General features: G+C 30.9%; 3 protein-coding genes across 3 annotated transcripts; 2 read left to right on the plus strand and 1 right to left on the minus strand.

Annotated features, from left to right (window-relative positions):
• Positions 1-2104: 2104 nt before the first annotated feature.
• Positions 2105-3069, minus strand: LOC114078293 (mitogen-activated protein kinase kinase kinase 18-like). Its single transcript, XM_027918880.1, has one exon. It carries the CDS (start codon positions 3065-3067, stop codon positions 2105-2107), a length of 963 nt encoding a protein of 320 aa, XP_027774681.1. The 5' UTR covers positions 3068-3069.
• Positions 3070-5497: 2428 nt separating this feature from the next.
• LOC107026832 (exocyst complex component EXO70A1-like) lies at positions 5498-8243 on the plus strand. The gene is made up of 2 exons (XM_015227923.2): positions 5498-5665; positions 5859-8243. The coding sequence occupies exon 2, from the start codon at positions 5998-6000 to the stop codon at positions 8011-8013; it is 2016 nt and encodes a 671-aa protein (XP_015083409.1). The 5' UTR covers positions 5498-5665; positions 5859-5997; the 3' UTR covers positions 8014-8243.
• Positions 8244-10619: 2376 nt separating this feature from the next.
• LOC107028088 (trifunctional UDP-glucose 4,6-dehydratase/UDP-4-keto-6-deoxy-D-glucose 3,5-epimerase/UDP-4-keto-L-rhamnose-reductase RHM1-like) lies at positions 10620-13855 on the plus strand. Its single transcript, XM_015229142.2, has 3 exons — positions 10620-10808; positions 11628-13166; positions 13252-13855. The coding sequence occupies exons 2-3, from the start codon at positions 11658-11660 to the stop codon at positions 13693-13695; spliced, it is 1953 nt and encodes a 650-aa protein (XP_015084628.1). The 5' UTR covers positions 10620-10808; positions 11628-11657; the 3' UTR covers positions 13696-13855.
• The last annotated feature ends 4069 nt before the right edge of the window (positions 13856-17924 follow it).

Genomic DNA, 17924 nt, shown 5'->3' on the forward strand with positions numbered 1-17924 from the left:
CACCCCCCCCCCCCCGTTTCATTATTTTTCAGAAACACCCATTCTTCCTCATTTCGTGGCTAGGGTTTCATAGTTTTCTTCCAGGATGGGTTTCAAAGTGAATACTCGTGGTGATAGGTTAGTAAATCTTTTTTCTTATTTTATATGTTAACGATTTCAAAGCATAACAGTTAGGATTTCACATCTTTCCCCTCATTTCGCAGTTAGGGTTTCATAACTTTCTTCGAGGATGAGTTTCAAAGTGAATATTAGTGGTTGTAGGCTAGTAAATTTTTTTTCTTATTTTATTACATTTACAATTTCAAAGCATGATAGTTAGGACTTCACAACTTTCTCCTCATTTCACGACTAGAGTTTCCTAGCTTTTTTTGGGGCTGAGTTTCAAAGTTGATATTCCTGGTTGTAAACATAATAAAATAAGAAAAAAAAATTACTAACCTTCAACCACAAATATCCACTTTGAAACCCAACGACGAAGAAAATTGTGAAACCCTAGCCGCGAAATGAGGGAAAATGGTTGAAATCATTTCTGAAAAATAATGAAATGAGGTAAAAAAAAAAAGAGTAATTAAGATTTAAGGATTTAGTCTATGTGGCAGCGAAACCTTATTGATGTGCAATGTGGCACACATATAGCACCCACATGGCATTTAACAACTTTCGTTAATAAGGACATTTTTGACCCAATAGTTTGATGAAAAGGGTAGTATTGAGCGAATTATAGTTTAAAGGTAAATATGAGCTATTTCGAATTGTTTAAGGGTATTTTTTTTATCATTTTCCTTTTAGTCTACATGGTAGTGGAACTCTATTGGGGTACAATGTGGTATCCACATGACATTTAATAACTTCCGTTAATAAGAACACTTTTGACCCAATGTTTGACGTGAATGGGTTTTTTGAGTCAAAATACAGTTTAAGGGTAAATTTGAGCTATTCTGAATAGTTTGAGGGTATTTTTGACATTTTTCCATATTTCTAATATCTTAAACTTTTAGATGACATGATTATACACTTCAACGTGGTATTTGAGCAGACCCATCCCAATTTGTTGTTCACTAATGATTGGGCCCATTTAAAAGTGTTCACGTTTCAATTGAGATCTGGGCATGCGGTGAATATTAAGATATCCCTATATCGATAGAGTAATGTGAATTCGGTCTCCTTATATGGAATTGGACAAACCTTCCCTCATGAGCTAGTTTTGAGGTTGAGTTAGGCCTTAGGTGTTACATCTTTACACAATGTTGAGTGTTGAGAATATAATTAATTAATAAAAATTTATTTTAAAGGTATGTTCTTGTTTTGAAATCAAAGTATTTTGGCTTTCTCTATCTCATAAACAAAATTCAGTCACTCTGTTCATAAACTAATCAAAATTATCCTCAAATTAAATGAAATTTCTAGTAGAAGGTACATATTTGTGAACCCTTTTGCCAAATAAGTTAAACCTAACATGAATAAAATGTTTTAATTAAAATTCCTCAGGAATAATGTATCTGAAGCCACACCTACGTAGTAAGTACTCTTACATCAAATCTTCAACTACATATATGAGTGTATAGGCCCTCCATCTTGGTTACATCAACACTAACATGTATCTTTGAGTCTGAGAAAATAAAGAAAACACTAACAGGGAGCTCATGATCTTAGAATTAAAAAAAAACTTAATTCCTAAATGCATATTTTTTATACCAAATGACTGCAATAACTATTAAGTAGTTACCAATTATTTATGTTCATGAATAAGGCAAAATCAATGTGTGTATGTAGGTTAATAAAATACATCAAATTATAGATCAAAGTCAACATTATCAAAACTCATATCCATCTTATACTCTTCATTTCATCAAAACCAACTACAGTTGCATAAAAAAGATCACATCAGAACATATAAAATGAAAATTTATAACTTCAAAATATAAATCTAAACATAACTGATAGAAAAGTTAAATCTCAAAAATGTCCTTGCAGATCAAAAGCACAACTTCATTACCACTAAGCTATCAATCAATCGATTTTTGTTAGAGATTCACGAGTTAATATACATGTAATAACTCTTTCAAATTCAATCCGAGGCCCCTCTTACTGCGTATCAGACTTTTTATCCTGTGAAGTTGCTGTCACGAGGACTGATTGTCGAAAACAAGTGCTCTGATGAAATCCAATCTCCGCATCCTAGACTAACAGAAGGATACATTAATCGATGTTCCATCAGATTCTTATAACAACTTTTCTTGATGAATGGATGATGAAGCAACATATCAGCACTATATCTCAAACAGTTATCCTTTTCGAAACACTTGCTTAAAAAGTCCTTTGCTTCATCTGATATTTTTTTTGGAATCTCTGGTTTACGATGCGCAATCATGAACATTAACTCATCCTTGTTTCTATGTACGGGCCATAACCACTCCCCAGTAAGCATCTCCACCACAATGCAGCCAAGTGCCCAAATATCAACGGCTGCACTGTGAATCCCATACACTATACATTCCGGAGCTGCGTACACAAGGGTACCTCTATGGCTATAATAGCCACTGTTCTTCAAACGCTCTCCCCTGTATGTAAGTGATTCAACTGATGTCAACGACAATCCAAAATCAGTCAACTTCAAATGTGGAACTTGGAATTGTGGACGAGGAAAAACAAGTATATTAGCCGGTTTCAGATCACAATGGACGTAACCTTTACGGTGAATATGAGAAATTCCAGATAAGATTTGAAAAGTATAGTAGGCAGCCTCTGATTCCCCCATGATCATATTAAAGGGGTTATGAATTATATCATGCAAAGTTCCACCAGCAGCATATTCGAGCATGAGATTATAAGTGTGCTTATCGTTTTCAATGCTCACATCTTCTCCCATACATTGTACTACATAATCAGATCCATCCAACACTTTGAATATTTCCCCTTCTCTTCGGAGAGAAGACGAATGAGAAAGTTCAGCGGATTTAACAGCTCCGTAGATCGTAGTTCCTGAATAGTATTGTGGTAACGGCGTTGCAAGAGACACAGTTCCGTAAGAACCAGCTCCCAACACCCTAAGCTTTTTCCACATCATACTTGATCGATGAATTTTGATTTTGATTGAGTAATTCTGTTTGTGAATGCTTAATGGCTTCTCAAAGTATGTATTTATAAGATTTGTAATGATTTTTCCCATTCCTAATGTTATTCTATTTAGGATTAACATATTTTTTAGTAGCTTTTTTCTGTATCTTATTCCATTTGGGACTTAAAAGAGTTTAATCCATTACATTGTAGGTTAAGGATTAAACATGTTTTTAGTAACTTTTTTCCTAATCTTTTTCTAGTTGAAAATATAGTTAGTTATTATAAAACTCAATTGTGTTATTGTCTTAGTATAAAATATTTCATATTCAATACTTTAAATTAATATATAAATATAGTTCTACGCGTATTTTTCATTCAAAAAGAAATTTCATTCAGGCCTATTTTTTTGTCACTAATGAAATGTTTAAATTCGTTACATGTCACGGGAAATTGTAGAAAAAATATTATCCCAAAAATTTGGAATTACACATAAAATAAATATAAAATATCATCGAGGAAACAGTCTTTTAGTAAACAAATAATGCTTTATATCACATTCAGGAAGATGAAAAGGAAAAAAAAAAAAGGTTTTCATGGCAATAATTGACCAATAGAAATGTTACAATAAAATTACTATGATCTTTATTATTTTTTATAAAAATTATGTCTAAGTCAATATTAAACAAATAAATTTGAACAGATTGAGTAATTCATGTGTAATAACTTATAAATTAATCTTTAATGGAAGTTCTACATTACAATCGGAACATTATTAATATTTGCTTTACAATTACTCCCTCATTTTTACTTGTGCATTATTAATTTGGCGCAATCCTTAAGAATGACAATTAATTAAATCGTCTTTTGAATATAATAAAGATATTTTTGAACTAAAAGGTTAACATTAGGGTATTTGGGAGTTGAATTATAGACAGAAAATAGCTTTATATCAATTCAAATAGTTAATCGGTATTTTAGGCCCTTCTCTGTCAATAATAAAAATAATTAGAAACTAAGTGATCAGGTGTGATCTTTCAAACTTTAGAGAATATGCATGACTAATATCTCAGTTCATCCATATGTGTAAAAGACATTAGCCGCACTTAAAAGTCAAGTACTCTATCATTGAATTATTCGCAATCTGAATAAAGTATAAAAAAAATGTGTGGGTCCAATCCCAAAAAAAGATTTAAAAAAATAAAATTAAACAAGACAATTAATACTATTGAAAATGAACATCTTTAGAGTTGAATTTTCAACTAAACTATGAGTGTGTAATTGGACCTTCATGAAATATGAGTGTATAGTTAAAAATTCAATTATAGATTAGGATGCTTTTGATCATTTTCTCATTTTTAATACAATGAAAAAGTAAAAATAAACCAATTAAATATTACACTTAGGGGTTGTTTGGTACAAAAATAAATAACGCATGGATTAGTAATGCAAGAATTAGTAATGCATGGATTAGTAGTGCAGGGATTAGTAATGCATGGTTTATTTTTATCTGGTGTTTGGTTCATTGTTTCCAATCCTAACTTGTATTTGAAATCAAATTCTTTAAAAATCTCTTTTCCAATTATACCCTTATATTATTATGTAATTGGGTCAAGGTAGATAATTATCGGAAAATATTTCTTTTATGACATTCTAACTAGCTATGAGAAGAATAATTTTGTTGTCATGTTTTCAATTTTCTACTTGAATTATTTGAGGACAAATAATTTTCATCTTAATAAATTGATCACTAATAAAATGTCAATTTTAAATTTAAAAAAGATAAACCAACTACTTTTAAAATTATAAAAGACGGTCAACAATTGGAAAATTGAATAAACCATGTACATTCACACATAAAAAAATTGCAAGTTATAATTTTAATATGTATGTAATTTTTTTAAATTGTTCAAAATACGAATAATTGGTGATATATTTGTCTTTTAATTAGTAAATGTAAAATAACTCACATTTTAAATTTGTATTGATTTGAATTAGATATATTTAGTTACAAATAAGTCTCTCTAAATAATTTGTAAACTAATTTATTTAAATAATTTTACTAGTACAAATATAAAACATAAAATCAAAAAATTAAAAAGATTTAAGGGATATTTTTGTCTTTATGTGCTTATCCCATGGTATTATATTCTATGTATTACTATTACCTCCAAATGGAAGGTATTAGTAATACATCACATAATACCATGTAGGATGTATTAACTAATCCATGGATTAGTTATACATAGGCTCACATTCTTATCAAACACAGTATTAAATTATATCACACTAATATATGAATTATTTCTTTTAATACAGCCTACCAAACGCCCCCTTAATGGTGCCCAACTTGTTTGACGACCAAACAATCCCTAATGTTTTTATTTTAGGAAGAAGACAAAGTAGAATCATCCCAGTATTAATTTTTTTTGTTCTCTTTAATGTTAGCAAGTCTAACAAAACTTATTGTATTTGCTGTCAGTCAGTTGCACTTTCTAGTATAAAAAAGGGGCAATTCCCAATTTTGGCTTTAGGTCATCCATTTCTTGCTCTGGGTCTTGGTCAAGATTGTATTTTTAATCTCTGTTTTGGATTGCTGACAAATTTGGTGAGTTTTTGGAAGCCATATACCTCTTCTGCTGTTTCTTGTTTGATTAACTTTTGCTTTTCTTAATTTTACAACTAGTTGTTAGTAGTTTGTTGTTTCTGCTGCTTACTCTTTTGGGTTGTTGAAAGTTTGCTGAAGCAAACCATGAAAGTTCACTTCTACAAGAATCCAGATTGATTTTTTGTTCTTTCAGTTTCAGTTTATTGTGTGCATTGCATATATGCCAAAAGGGATACAGAATAAATTTTTTTGTTGTGGAAGTGGTTTGAGATTTGAAATTCAGTCGTGGGGTTTGTGTTTTCAGTTGGTTTTTGCAATTTTTGATTAATTTGATGATGGAAAAAGGTGTTGAACATTTGATATCTGCTAGGAAATCTATGAGGGTTAATTTAGAGAAATCTAAAGACATAGGTTTATCTCTTGAAAAAGCTAGGCCAAGATTAGTTGAGATTAATCAGAGATTGCCTTCTTTGGAGGCTGCGATTAGGCCGATTAGGGCTGATCAAGATGCTCTTGGGGATGTCGTTGGACATATTAATCGTGCTGTGGTACCTGCTGCTGCTGTTCTTAAGGTTTTTGATGCTATTCATGGGCTTGAGAACTCGTTGTCTGATCCTGAATCTGACCTCCCTGGGTACTTTGGTGTTCTCAAGCGGCTTAAAGAGGCGTTAAGATTTTTGGGGGAGAATTGTGACATGGCGATTCAATGGTTGGCGGACATTGTGGAGTATCTAGAGGATCATAATGTTGCTGATGACAAGTTCATTTCTAGTTTAAAGGAGGCGTTGACTACTCTGAAGGAGTTGCATAGTGGGGAGGATTGGAGTTGCCTTGATGGAGGACTTCTTGAGGTTGCGTTGGATAGATTGGAAAATGAGTTTAGGCGGTTACTGACTGAAAATAGTGTACCATTGCCTATGTCTACTCCGGACTTACCAGGTGAACAGGCCTGCATAGCTCCATCCCTTTTGCCTGTGGCTGTTATAAAGAAGCTACAGAGTATACTTGGCAGATTGGTTGCAAATAACAGGCTTGAAAAGTGTGTGTCAATCTATGTTGAGGTACGGAGTTCCAATGTCAGGGAAAGTTTGCAGGCACTTAATTTGGATTACCTTGAGATTTCAGTCTCCGAGTTCAATGACGTGCAGAGCATAGAGGGCCACATTGCTAATTGGGGTAAGCATCTAGAGTTTGCTGTGAAACATCTTTTAGAGGCTGAGTATAAACTCTGTAATGATGTATTTGATAGATTCGGATTGGATGTGTGGATGGGTTGTTTCGCTAAAATAGCTTCCCAGGCAGGTATTCTTGCATTCATTCAGTTTGGAAAAACTGTTACGGAGAGTAAGAAGGATCCAATTAAGATGTTAAAACTGTTAGATATCTTTGCATCTTTAAACAAACTGAGATTGGATTTCAATCGGCTCTTCGGTGGAGCTGCATGTGCTGAAATCCAGAGGTTAACGAGGGATCTCATCAAGAGGGTGATTGATGGGGCTAGTGAACTCTTCTGGGAACTTCAGGTTCAAGTTGAATTGCAGAGGCAAATACCACCTCCTCCAGATGGTGGTGTCCCGAAACTTATCATCTTTATCACCGACTACTGCAATAAGCTGCTTGGAGATGATTATAAGCCAATGCTCACCCAAGTTTTGGTAATCGAAAGAAGTTGGAAGCGTGAAATATTTCAAGAGCGGCTTCTCTTTGATGAGCTACTGAATATTATGAGAGCTGTTCAGCTTAATCTAGAGACATGGTCCAAGGGATACAAAGATGATACCTTGTCATACGTGTTCTTGATGAACAATCATTGCCACCTTTACAAGGATCTGAAAGGCACAAAGCTTGGTATTCTTTTGGGTGATTCTTGGTTGAGAGAACATGAACAGTACAAAGAGTACTATTCTGCCGTTTTCTTGAGAGAGAGCTGGGCAAAGCTTCCAGCTCTATTAAGCCGGGAAGGTCTCATTCTCTTCTCTGGTGGGCGTGCCACTGCTCGCGATCTTGTTAAGAAACGATTAAAAGCTTTTAATGAAGCTTTTGATGACATGTATAAGAAGCAGTCTAATTGGATCATGCTTGACAAAGAGCTAAGAGAAAAGACATGCCAGCTCATCATTCAGGCGATTGTACCTGTATATCGGAGTTACATGCAGAACTACGGGCCGTTGGTTGAACAAGAAGGAAGTTCCAAATATGCAAAATACACTGTTCGGTCTTTGGAGAAAATGCTGAATTCTCTTTTTGTTCCAAAGGCCACGAGACAGGGTAGTTTCAAAGTTCGAGTACCTAGTGGAAAGTTCAACAATAGCGTTGCTGATCAGAATCAAACTGCGATCGTTAAATAACTGTGAGTTTTTTATCCTCAAGACGATAAAGGACTAGTCAATTAGACCTATTCGTTTTGCTTATATATTTACTCATTCATTTATTCACAAACTAAGCAATAGTACCATCTCCTGAATTGTTGTAGTTGTCTTGTACACTGGATTAGCAACTGTACAATATTTCTTTATAATGAGACGATTATATCATTTTGTTTGGCCAAGTAGACACATCTACTTGTCTTGTTCTGTGATCTCATATCCTCCTAACCCACAAGGTTTTATCGATACATGTATAGTAGTCAAAATGCTCTATTTGGAACCCCTTTGACTGTTCATCCCTAATAATCTCCATTAGCTTTTAGGATTTTATTTTATTTATTTTTTTATATAAAGTATTGGATTTTCACTCATTTTATTGATCATTGGATCATGTATGAGATTGTTTGATACTGAGAATGGAATCAAAAAAATTATAGCATTCAATGAAATATTCCATTAAATTAATTATCCCAATGCAGATTATACACACTTGTTATTCATCCACAATGTCTACTATTAAGTTAGGAGTCAGTTTTCTTTGAAGATCGAGGAACGTAGTGTCGGACAATTATGTCATTATGGGGATTTCTACTTTTTTGTTTACTTTCATCCATAATATTTGGAAGAATTTTACGACTAGAAAATAAGAATATAACTATTCTCTCTGTCCGGTATTATTTATCATATTAGATCAATTTGATTAATTTTCAAAATTAAATTATATCACATTAATTAGATATTTTAAACAAAAAAGTTAGATATTCTAAAACTATATGAAAAGTACTATAAATTGCAATGTATATTAATGTGATGAAAAAATTCATATTAAAATATTAGTCAAAGTATTTATAATTTAAATCTAAAAATAAAAATCATGACAAACAATACCGAACGAAGGGATAATATTTATGCTAAATAAACTTCAACTCTATTATAGATTTTATGAAAATATTCTAGGCCCTAACCATTATAAAGGCAGCATTTCATAAGCGCTAGCTGTCAACATTTAATGAAGTGAATAAATGGTTGAATTAGTGGATAATATCATAGGCATTGATTAATAAAAACAATATATTGTCTTTAATGACATTTAGAAAGAGATAAAGAAAGGAAAATAATTCTTAGCACGAATGGTAAGATTGGTGATTGATGGCCATTTTTAATTTACATTATTTTCTTTTAATCTACCAAATAAACCTTGGAATATTATTTTTAAATTGATAAAAGAATCTTGAAATGATGTCATTTTAAAACTCAACTGTTAAACAAAGAATAACATTTGAAAGGTTAAAGTAGATCCTACCATGTGACCTTTTTAAAATATTTTGAACCTCAAGTTTCACCTAGCGTATTATCAAAAAGAAATTTCATCGCTTGAAGGAATATTGATTGTATTCAAGTGTTAAGGGAATACATGGGAGATATATATAGGAGATATAGGAAGGAGTACTAATCCTAATAGGACTAGGATTAGTACACAGTAAATACTAATATTATTTTATACTATTTATTTAATAGTATCTGTTATTATCGCTTTATTTTATTAGTTCTCAATAAAAGCAAACGGACAATCGACGACATAAATAATTTTGGTTGGAGGTGACTCAATGTCTTTAAAAATGAGTTATATGTGTACACCCTCAAAATTGGTTTTTTAGTAATAATACAATTATTATAAACTTTTTTAATGAAAAAAATAAAATATACGATAAATTTTTATTTTTTTTAGTTTGATTCAAAACATTAAAGAATGTTTCTTTTTTATGGATCAATTTTTAAATTTAACTTCCACATGATATGTTTAAAATCACAAGATTAAAAAATATTTTGGTATATATATTTTTAGTGTAAAATCATAAAAAATAAAACTTTTTTAATTAAAAAAAATAACTTGAATCTACATATAAAAAATATTTTAAATTTAGGGCCTTCGTTATTTTTGGCTTTAGCCACTAATTAACTTAGGCCGTCACTAGTTCTGATTGAAGACTAAGTTCATTCTTTAATATAATTCAATTCACTGTGTTAAATAATTTCAATTTATCTTGGATCTCAAATTTAATAACTATTAGATATATTGTCAATTTTACTTTTTTTTTCTTATCTAAATTGCAACAAATTTTTTGATTTGTTTATAACTAGAAGGAAAAACTTCATGGAATTAGTAAATAAAAAAGATAATCAAATCTCGCATTTTAATGGACATAGAATAGTAACGTACGTAGCTATACTATCAAAGATTTGGTAAAACTTTACTATCAAAGATTTGGTAAAACTTTGTATTTTAATTATATATAAGGTATTTTTTTTAGGTATATTTCTAGATTTCTCAATATCTTAAAAAATGTGATATTATACTTTTAACAAATTAATATGATTTATCAATAAATAGTTGCTTATCAATATAATATTTGGTTGTTCATATAATTTTATGGATTTCTTGTTTAAATATATATTTGACTAGCGGTCATAATTAGTTTGATGGGTGAAAATGTTAATATATAGATTAGGCTGAAAAGAAGGAACTAAAAAAAGGGTTAATCTCTACTACTTTTGCTATAATGACGCATCAACAGCCATTCTTATCCCTTTTCACTTAAGCTTTTTTGTTAAGCTTTTCTCGCCAATTAATTAATCCTCTTCAATTACTTTCACTAAATTGATGCATTTGCCAAAAATGTATGAATTGCTCTGACTTAATTCTTCTTTTATTCTTATTCTGCCATCTTTATAATTTCCCAACAAAAATTATTCTGAAAATTCCATGAAGTGAAAATGTAAGTTTTTTTTTTTTCATTTTCTTTTTGGTTTATGGTATTGTGATCTATCTGTGATTACTCTTGTTGATTTTGGCAATTTCTATCATGTTACTTAAAATTGTTTGGATGCTGGATAGAAACAAGTTATTCATGTATTAATTTATGTATAATTTATACGACGTTTGATAGATATATAGAAAACAAGTTATTCATGTATAAAATTAATATGATATTTGGTTATCGTATCATAACTAATAAATATAAAACTTATGAGAGAATCTATGTACTACATTATGCAGTATAGAAGATGGTGGAACTAATCTCTATATTACTAATTATACTTGCACAATTCTAACCAACTACCAACGATCCTTCTTACGTGCAGAAATTTGTGATGTTGAATAATTTTAGCCTATGATTAATCTCTCTGGAGAAAAGAACTGAATTTAATAATTGTCAAAATTTAGTGTTTTTTCACTTACATATTGTTCAAAAATGTTGGGACTTTCTACCAAAATTGCTTGCTAAGAAGCCAAATTCAATCATATTTAAAATACTAGATTCAATTTGCCAGTTTCTCGCCGTACTTAATCCCTCGAGGATACTTAAACTTGTATAAAACTGAACAACTAAATATATGCGTCGTATGGGGCATCCTACTTGGCCATTTTGCATCCTACATGGTGACTTACTTGGCTAATATGTGTGGTACGTGGCGTCTATGTGTATTATGTCACTTAGAAAATGCATGTCTATCTGTTCAATCGGTAAAGATTATGTAGTTTGTTGTTCTGTTTTTCATGTCCTAACATGTCATTTTCTATCATTTTGTAACAGTGCATTGAAATAGCAACAAAAAAAATAAGGATGTCGTCCGAACCAGCTCCTTATGTACCCAAAAATGTCCTCATAACGGGTGCAGCAGGCTTCATTCCGTCTCATGTAACCAATAGATTGACGAAGCTATATCCTAACTACAGGATTGTTGCTCTTGACAAGCTCGATTATTGTTCGAGTCTAAAAAATTTGGAGCCAAGTTACTCGTGTCCGAATTTCAAATTTGTCAAGGCTGATATTACTAGTGCTGATCTTATCAACTATCTTCTGGTTGAGGAGAAAATTGATACAATTATGCATTTTGCAGCACAGACTCATGTGGATAATTCATTTGGAAATTCGTTTGAGTTCACCATTAATAATATTTACGGTACTCATGTGCTTCTTGAGGCTTGTAAGTTGACTAAATCCATCAAAAGATTCATTCATGTTAGTACCGATGAAGTTTATGGCGAGACTGATTTGGAAACTGACATTGGCAATCCTGAAGCTTCTCAACTCCTTCCTACTAATCCATATTCCGCGACAAAAGCTGGAGCTGAAATGCTTGTCATGGCTTATAATAGGTCTTATGGCCTACCAACAATCACTACTCGAGGGAATAACGTGTATGGCCCAAATCAGTTCCCTGAGAAGTTGATTCCAAAGTTCATTATTCTAGCAATGAAGGGTGAGCGTTTGCCAATTCATGGCGATGGAACAAATGTCAGGAGCTATTTGTACTCTGCTGATGTTGCTGAGGCATTTGATGTGATACTCCATAAAGGGGTTATTGGACATGTGTATAACATTGGTACTAAGAAAGAGAGGGCAGTTTTGGACGTGGCTGCGGATATATGCAAATTGTTTGGAAAGAATGCTAAAGAAGTTATCGAGCTTGTACAAGATAGGCCTTTTAATGACCAAAGGTATTTCCTGGATGATCAAAAGCTTAAGAAGTTAGGGTGGCAAGAAAGGACTACTTGGGAGGCAGGACTAAAGATGACACTCGATTGGTACACAAAGAATCCCGATTGGTGGGGTGATATAACCGGAGCCCTTCACCCACATCCCAGAATCTCAAACATCGCGCCTTCACATGATGAAGGGTGTCTGTTGCAGCTTGTAAAAGGAAGCAAGAAAGACTTGAAGTTCTTGATTTACGGAAAAACAGGTTGGATTGGAGGGTTGTTAGGGAAGATTTGTGAAGAAGGTGGAATAGCATACGAGTATGGATTAGGACGACTACAGGATAGGAGTTCTCTAATGCAAGACATGATAAGAGTAAAGCCAACTCATGTTTTCAACGCGGCTGGTGTTACTGGGAGGCCTAATGTGGATTGGTGTGAATCACACAAAGTAGAAACAATTAGAACGAATGTTGCTGGTACACTAACTTTAGCTGATATCTGCAGAGAGGCTGATATCTTAGTGATGAATTTCGCGACAGGTTGCATATTTGAATATGATGAGAAGCATCCACTAGGCTCAGGCATCGGATTCAAAGAAGAAGACAAACCAAATTTTACAGGATCCTTCTACTCGAAAACCAAAGCCATGGTAACACTAGTTCATTTCCATTGGCCTATTCGTCTCATATTTCACTTCACATTTTTGTTTCTCATAGCGTAATTAACATATGCAGGTTGAAGAGCTTCTAAAAGAATACAACAACGTTTGCACTCTCAGAGTAAGAATGCCAATATCATCAGACCTTAGTAACCCTAGAAACTTCATCACAAAGATAACGCGTTATGATAAAGTTGTAAACATCCCAAACAGCATGACAGTTCTAGATGAGCTACTACCAATCTCTATCGAAATGGCAAAGAGAAACTGTAGAGGTATATGGAACTTCACAAATCCGGGAGTTGTCAGCCACAACGAGATTCTAGAGATGTACAGAGACTACATTGATCCTAAATTCAAATGGCACAATTTCGATCTTCAAGAACAAGCTAAAGTGATCGTTGCACCGCGAAGTAACAATGAGCTTGACATGACAAAGCTGAAAAATGAGTTTCCAGAATTGCTATCGATCAAAGATTCAATCATCAAGTATGTTTTTGGACCTAACAAAAAAACATAAACTTTCAAAAAACTGTATTTTTTGGGATAGTTTTTTTTTTATCTTTTCATCAATCTAAGACTGTCACAGTTACTTGAGATTGTAGTTTATGATACATAATGTGATTTAAGAACTTCTAAATTTCCTTTTTTTTATATATATATAAACAAGTTTAATGTATTAATGTTGCATGTATCTAACAATTCTTTTAGAAGTAGCTATATGCCCTTTTTTGTTTATAAGAATAAAACTTTGTAGAATTTCAAGAATCTAATTTTTGTAACTTAAATTGTAAAACAACATCATGAAGTTCAAAAAGTTCATGAAAAATTCACAAAGTTTGAGCATTTATCACTCATCAGTTAAGACTTTACGAATAATAATAATTGATGTTTGAATAAATCGTGCAACAATTATTCTAAATATTATAGTAAAAGTTTATAGTATAAAGCCTTTTTTTTTTTGGAGATTTTTATTAGTAAGTCAATAGTAACATTTGATTTTTGAACCTGTTGATGTATAGATAACTTTTTTAAAATGGAAATATATTATACTTGCAGAATTTAATGGATTAATAAGATAAAACAATTCATTATCAATTAAATTAGATAACTCAAAAAAATCGAAAATTCTTTGAAAAGTGAAATAACATGTTTTATTTTTTCAAGTAATAATTTAATGTAATCATTATTAACCATTTTATATGATTTGATGAATTTATTTATCTCTTTTTAAAATTTATTATTATATATAATTCATTTGGATATTAGTTGGATTGCTGACTTTCAATTTCCACCATCCTAGATGGACTGGACTACATCTTAAAATTTTAATTTTTATCTTTCTACTAGGGCAAAATGACTTCATTTGTAGAGATAAAATTGAAATATCAAAAAGCACAAAATAATTAACAAAAGATGGAAATCTCTTTCCATTTAAGTAGTATAGAGACATTAAGTAGCATATAAAATTATATAAAAGTAATTTTACTTTTAGGTAACAGAAAATTTTGCATTTTCTAAAACTTTTAACTTGTAAACTTCTCACTTATAAAATAGTATAATAAATTAATTATTATTATATATATGTACGAATGGAGATTCAAAATTTTATGATAGTGGATGACCAATCTATTTGTCACTCTTGTATGACAATATTTAATTCAAATTTATTTATTGTACTTAAATGACAAAAAATCTACAAATGCAGTAAGTTGTGGGAATGAAATTGGATGAAGTAATTGAATCAAAGATATACAAGAGTCGTATAATAGAGTAAAGTAGTTTGTAATGTGGTTAGTTCAAGTGGCAAAGTCATTAAAAAACCACTTGATAATTTTATGACAGCGAATAAATATTGTAATAAATATGGATGAATTAATAGAAGCAAATATTTAAAAGGGTTGTATAATAAATTTAGTTAATGGGTGGTTATCCATATGGATGACTCGGGATTGATTCTCATCAATGTCTTTTGAGTTGAGCCTGTCATATAGAATTTGCCTAGTGCAGTTTACATTTTCTGTGTGGTTTGCAGGCTATTACACAATGGGAGGTTTATCCAGTGTGCACAAAGTGCTTACCGAAAAGTAGAGGCTGTGACAGAAATTATAGCGGCTATGGATTATCTTGAGATTTTTTTTTTTTATAAAAAAACGTTTGAATCTTCAAACTGTATTCATGAGTTATTCTGAAACAAGGAATAGAGTTGAAGTAATTAATTACTACGTTTTTATAGGGTAAAAGATACTAAGAATTAATAATTGTTCAATGTACAAGTATTATCAATATTATGTGCTTATAAAAAAAATGACGAGAGTTAGTTCAAATCCTTCATATTACTACGGATTAATTTGCACCAACTCTCATTATTTCTTTTCCTATAATGAAGTGCGATTGAATTTGATTATAATAATTTGAATCTTCAAATTGCATACACAAGATATTTAAAATCAAGAAATAGAGTTAAAGAAGTTGATTACATGTTTATTATAGTATTTTTTTTTTTAAAAAAAATAAATTGATAGAGTAAAAGATTTCACGAGTATGATCACAGTTAAGTGTTAAAAACATAAGAAATGATGAGACTTACTCCCTCCGTCCAGAAATGTTTGTCATGTTGCGCTTATCGAAAGTCAATTTGATTAATTTTTAAAGGTAAATTAGATCATATTAATTCGATATTTTAAACAAAAAAATTAGATATTCTAAAACTATATAAAAAGTACTATAAATTACAACTTTTTCATATTAATATGATGGAAAAAATACATCTTAAAATGTTAGTCAAAGTTTTTATAATTTAACTCTAAAAATAAAAACTATGACAAATAGTACCGGACGGAGAAAATAGTTCAAACTATTAAAAAAGACTAAGGAGTAATTTGAGTTGCTTGTCATTTTTTGTTAAATTTAACACTCAATTGATATTCCTTACAAGAGAATAAGGGTACAATCACTATGTATGTAGATCGTGTTGTATGACGATATTTAATTTAAATATGTTTACTTTACTGAAACGACAAAGCATATGTAATTGTAATTGCTATAAAGAAATTGGATGAAGTAATGGAATAAAAAAATTATTAGAGTTATATGTTAAAAAGAGAGTAGTTTGCAATGTGATTAGGCCAAATGACAAGCTTTTGAAAAGCCACTTGACAATTTTATAACAGAGTTAATAAATATTGTACTAAAAATATTTAATAGAAAAATAAAAAGTATTTTAATTTTAAAATACATTAAACTTTTTATTTTTATTTTTTAAAAAATTAGTTTTAAAATAGGAACCACACATGTTGTGATCACCACGGTGTTATATAGAGAAATAATGAAATGATGGGTGTTATTTTTAAGAGAAAATTATCATGGATAAATTATGCACTAATTCTCGTCATTTTTTAACTTCTAACGCTATTGTAATTGTACTTATATGTGAATATAAGTACAATCACTACATGCGTGTAGATGACCATAATTAGTATAATTTTACTAATATTATTTATAAGGTAAATAAGTCTGTTAATAAAAGGTACTCGTAATAAAATGGATAAATTAATAGAAGCAACAATTTAAAAAGGTTGTACGATAAATTTGATCAATTTTAATTTTCACACTATTATAATATAAAAGTGTTTGAATCTTCAATACGAGTTATTCTGAAACAAGAAATAGAGTTGTAGTAATTAATTACTACATTTTTATAGATTTAAAGATACTATAAATTAGTACTCGTTTAATGTATTAGTATTATCACTAGTGAGTGATTATATTAAGGAATAATTTACACTAGCTTTATCATGTTGTTTTTTTTCATTTAACAAAATGTGATCGAACTGGATTATAATAATTTGAAGATTTCAATTATTATAATTCAGTACAATCATATTGCCTTAAATGAAAAAACAAAATGACGAGAGTTGATGCAAATTAACTGATTCTTATCATTATTTTATAATTACTAGATAATACTTGTATATTAAATGAGTACAAATCTTAGTATCTTTAATCCTATAAAAATTGTTGTAATTAATTACTTCAGTGATAGTACAGGATAATTTTTTTTTTCAATTTGTTAAACTTTTCCTCAACTCTGTTGATATTTTTTCTGCGTAGTGAACGTATGACATATTTGAAATGTGTTTTTTCAAGCAAGAAGATGATTCATATCAAGAACAAATAGAGAGCAATTTGTGAGAGAATATTTCATTCATCAACATTGTTACAGGATAATATGGCTATATAAATTTAGTGGCGGACCCAAAATTTTCACAAAGGGATTAAGGCTGGGAAAATTAAGCCATCTTCACCACTGAGTCAAGGGTCATACTTGTGTTAGTGGGGTCAAAAGTTAATATATACATATAAATTTTAGGTAAATAAAGTGGAATCAAGTTAATATATACATATAAATATATATACATACATATATATATATATATATACATACATATATATATATATATATATGTGTGTGTGTGTGTGCGCGCGCGTGTGTACATATACGGTGTTATTTTTCAATGAAGTGGGCTTGACCCTCTGTGGGTCCGCCCCTGTATAAACCTAATCGCTTCCTAACTGTCTAACCTTGAGATAAGCTCCTATTCTGGGCAGTTATAGGACAATTTTGTCAGCTTAACAAACTGTTTCGTTACCAAATTATCCTTGAATTCTTCTTTATACTCTTAACACTCTCCCCTCAAGCTAGATGCATGTTGAACCCCACAGACGAGCCCTGAGCGTTGGGCGTTG

This window comes from Solanum pennellii, chromosome 8 (assembly GCF_001406875.1).
Source record: "Solanum pennellii chromosome 8, SPENNV200".
NCBI lineage: Eukaryota > Viridiplantae > Streptophyta > Magnoliopsida > Solanales > Solanaceae > Solanum > Solanum pennellii.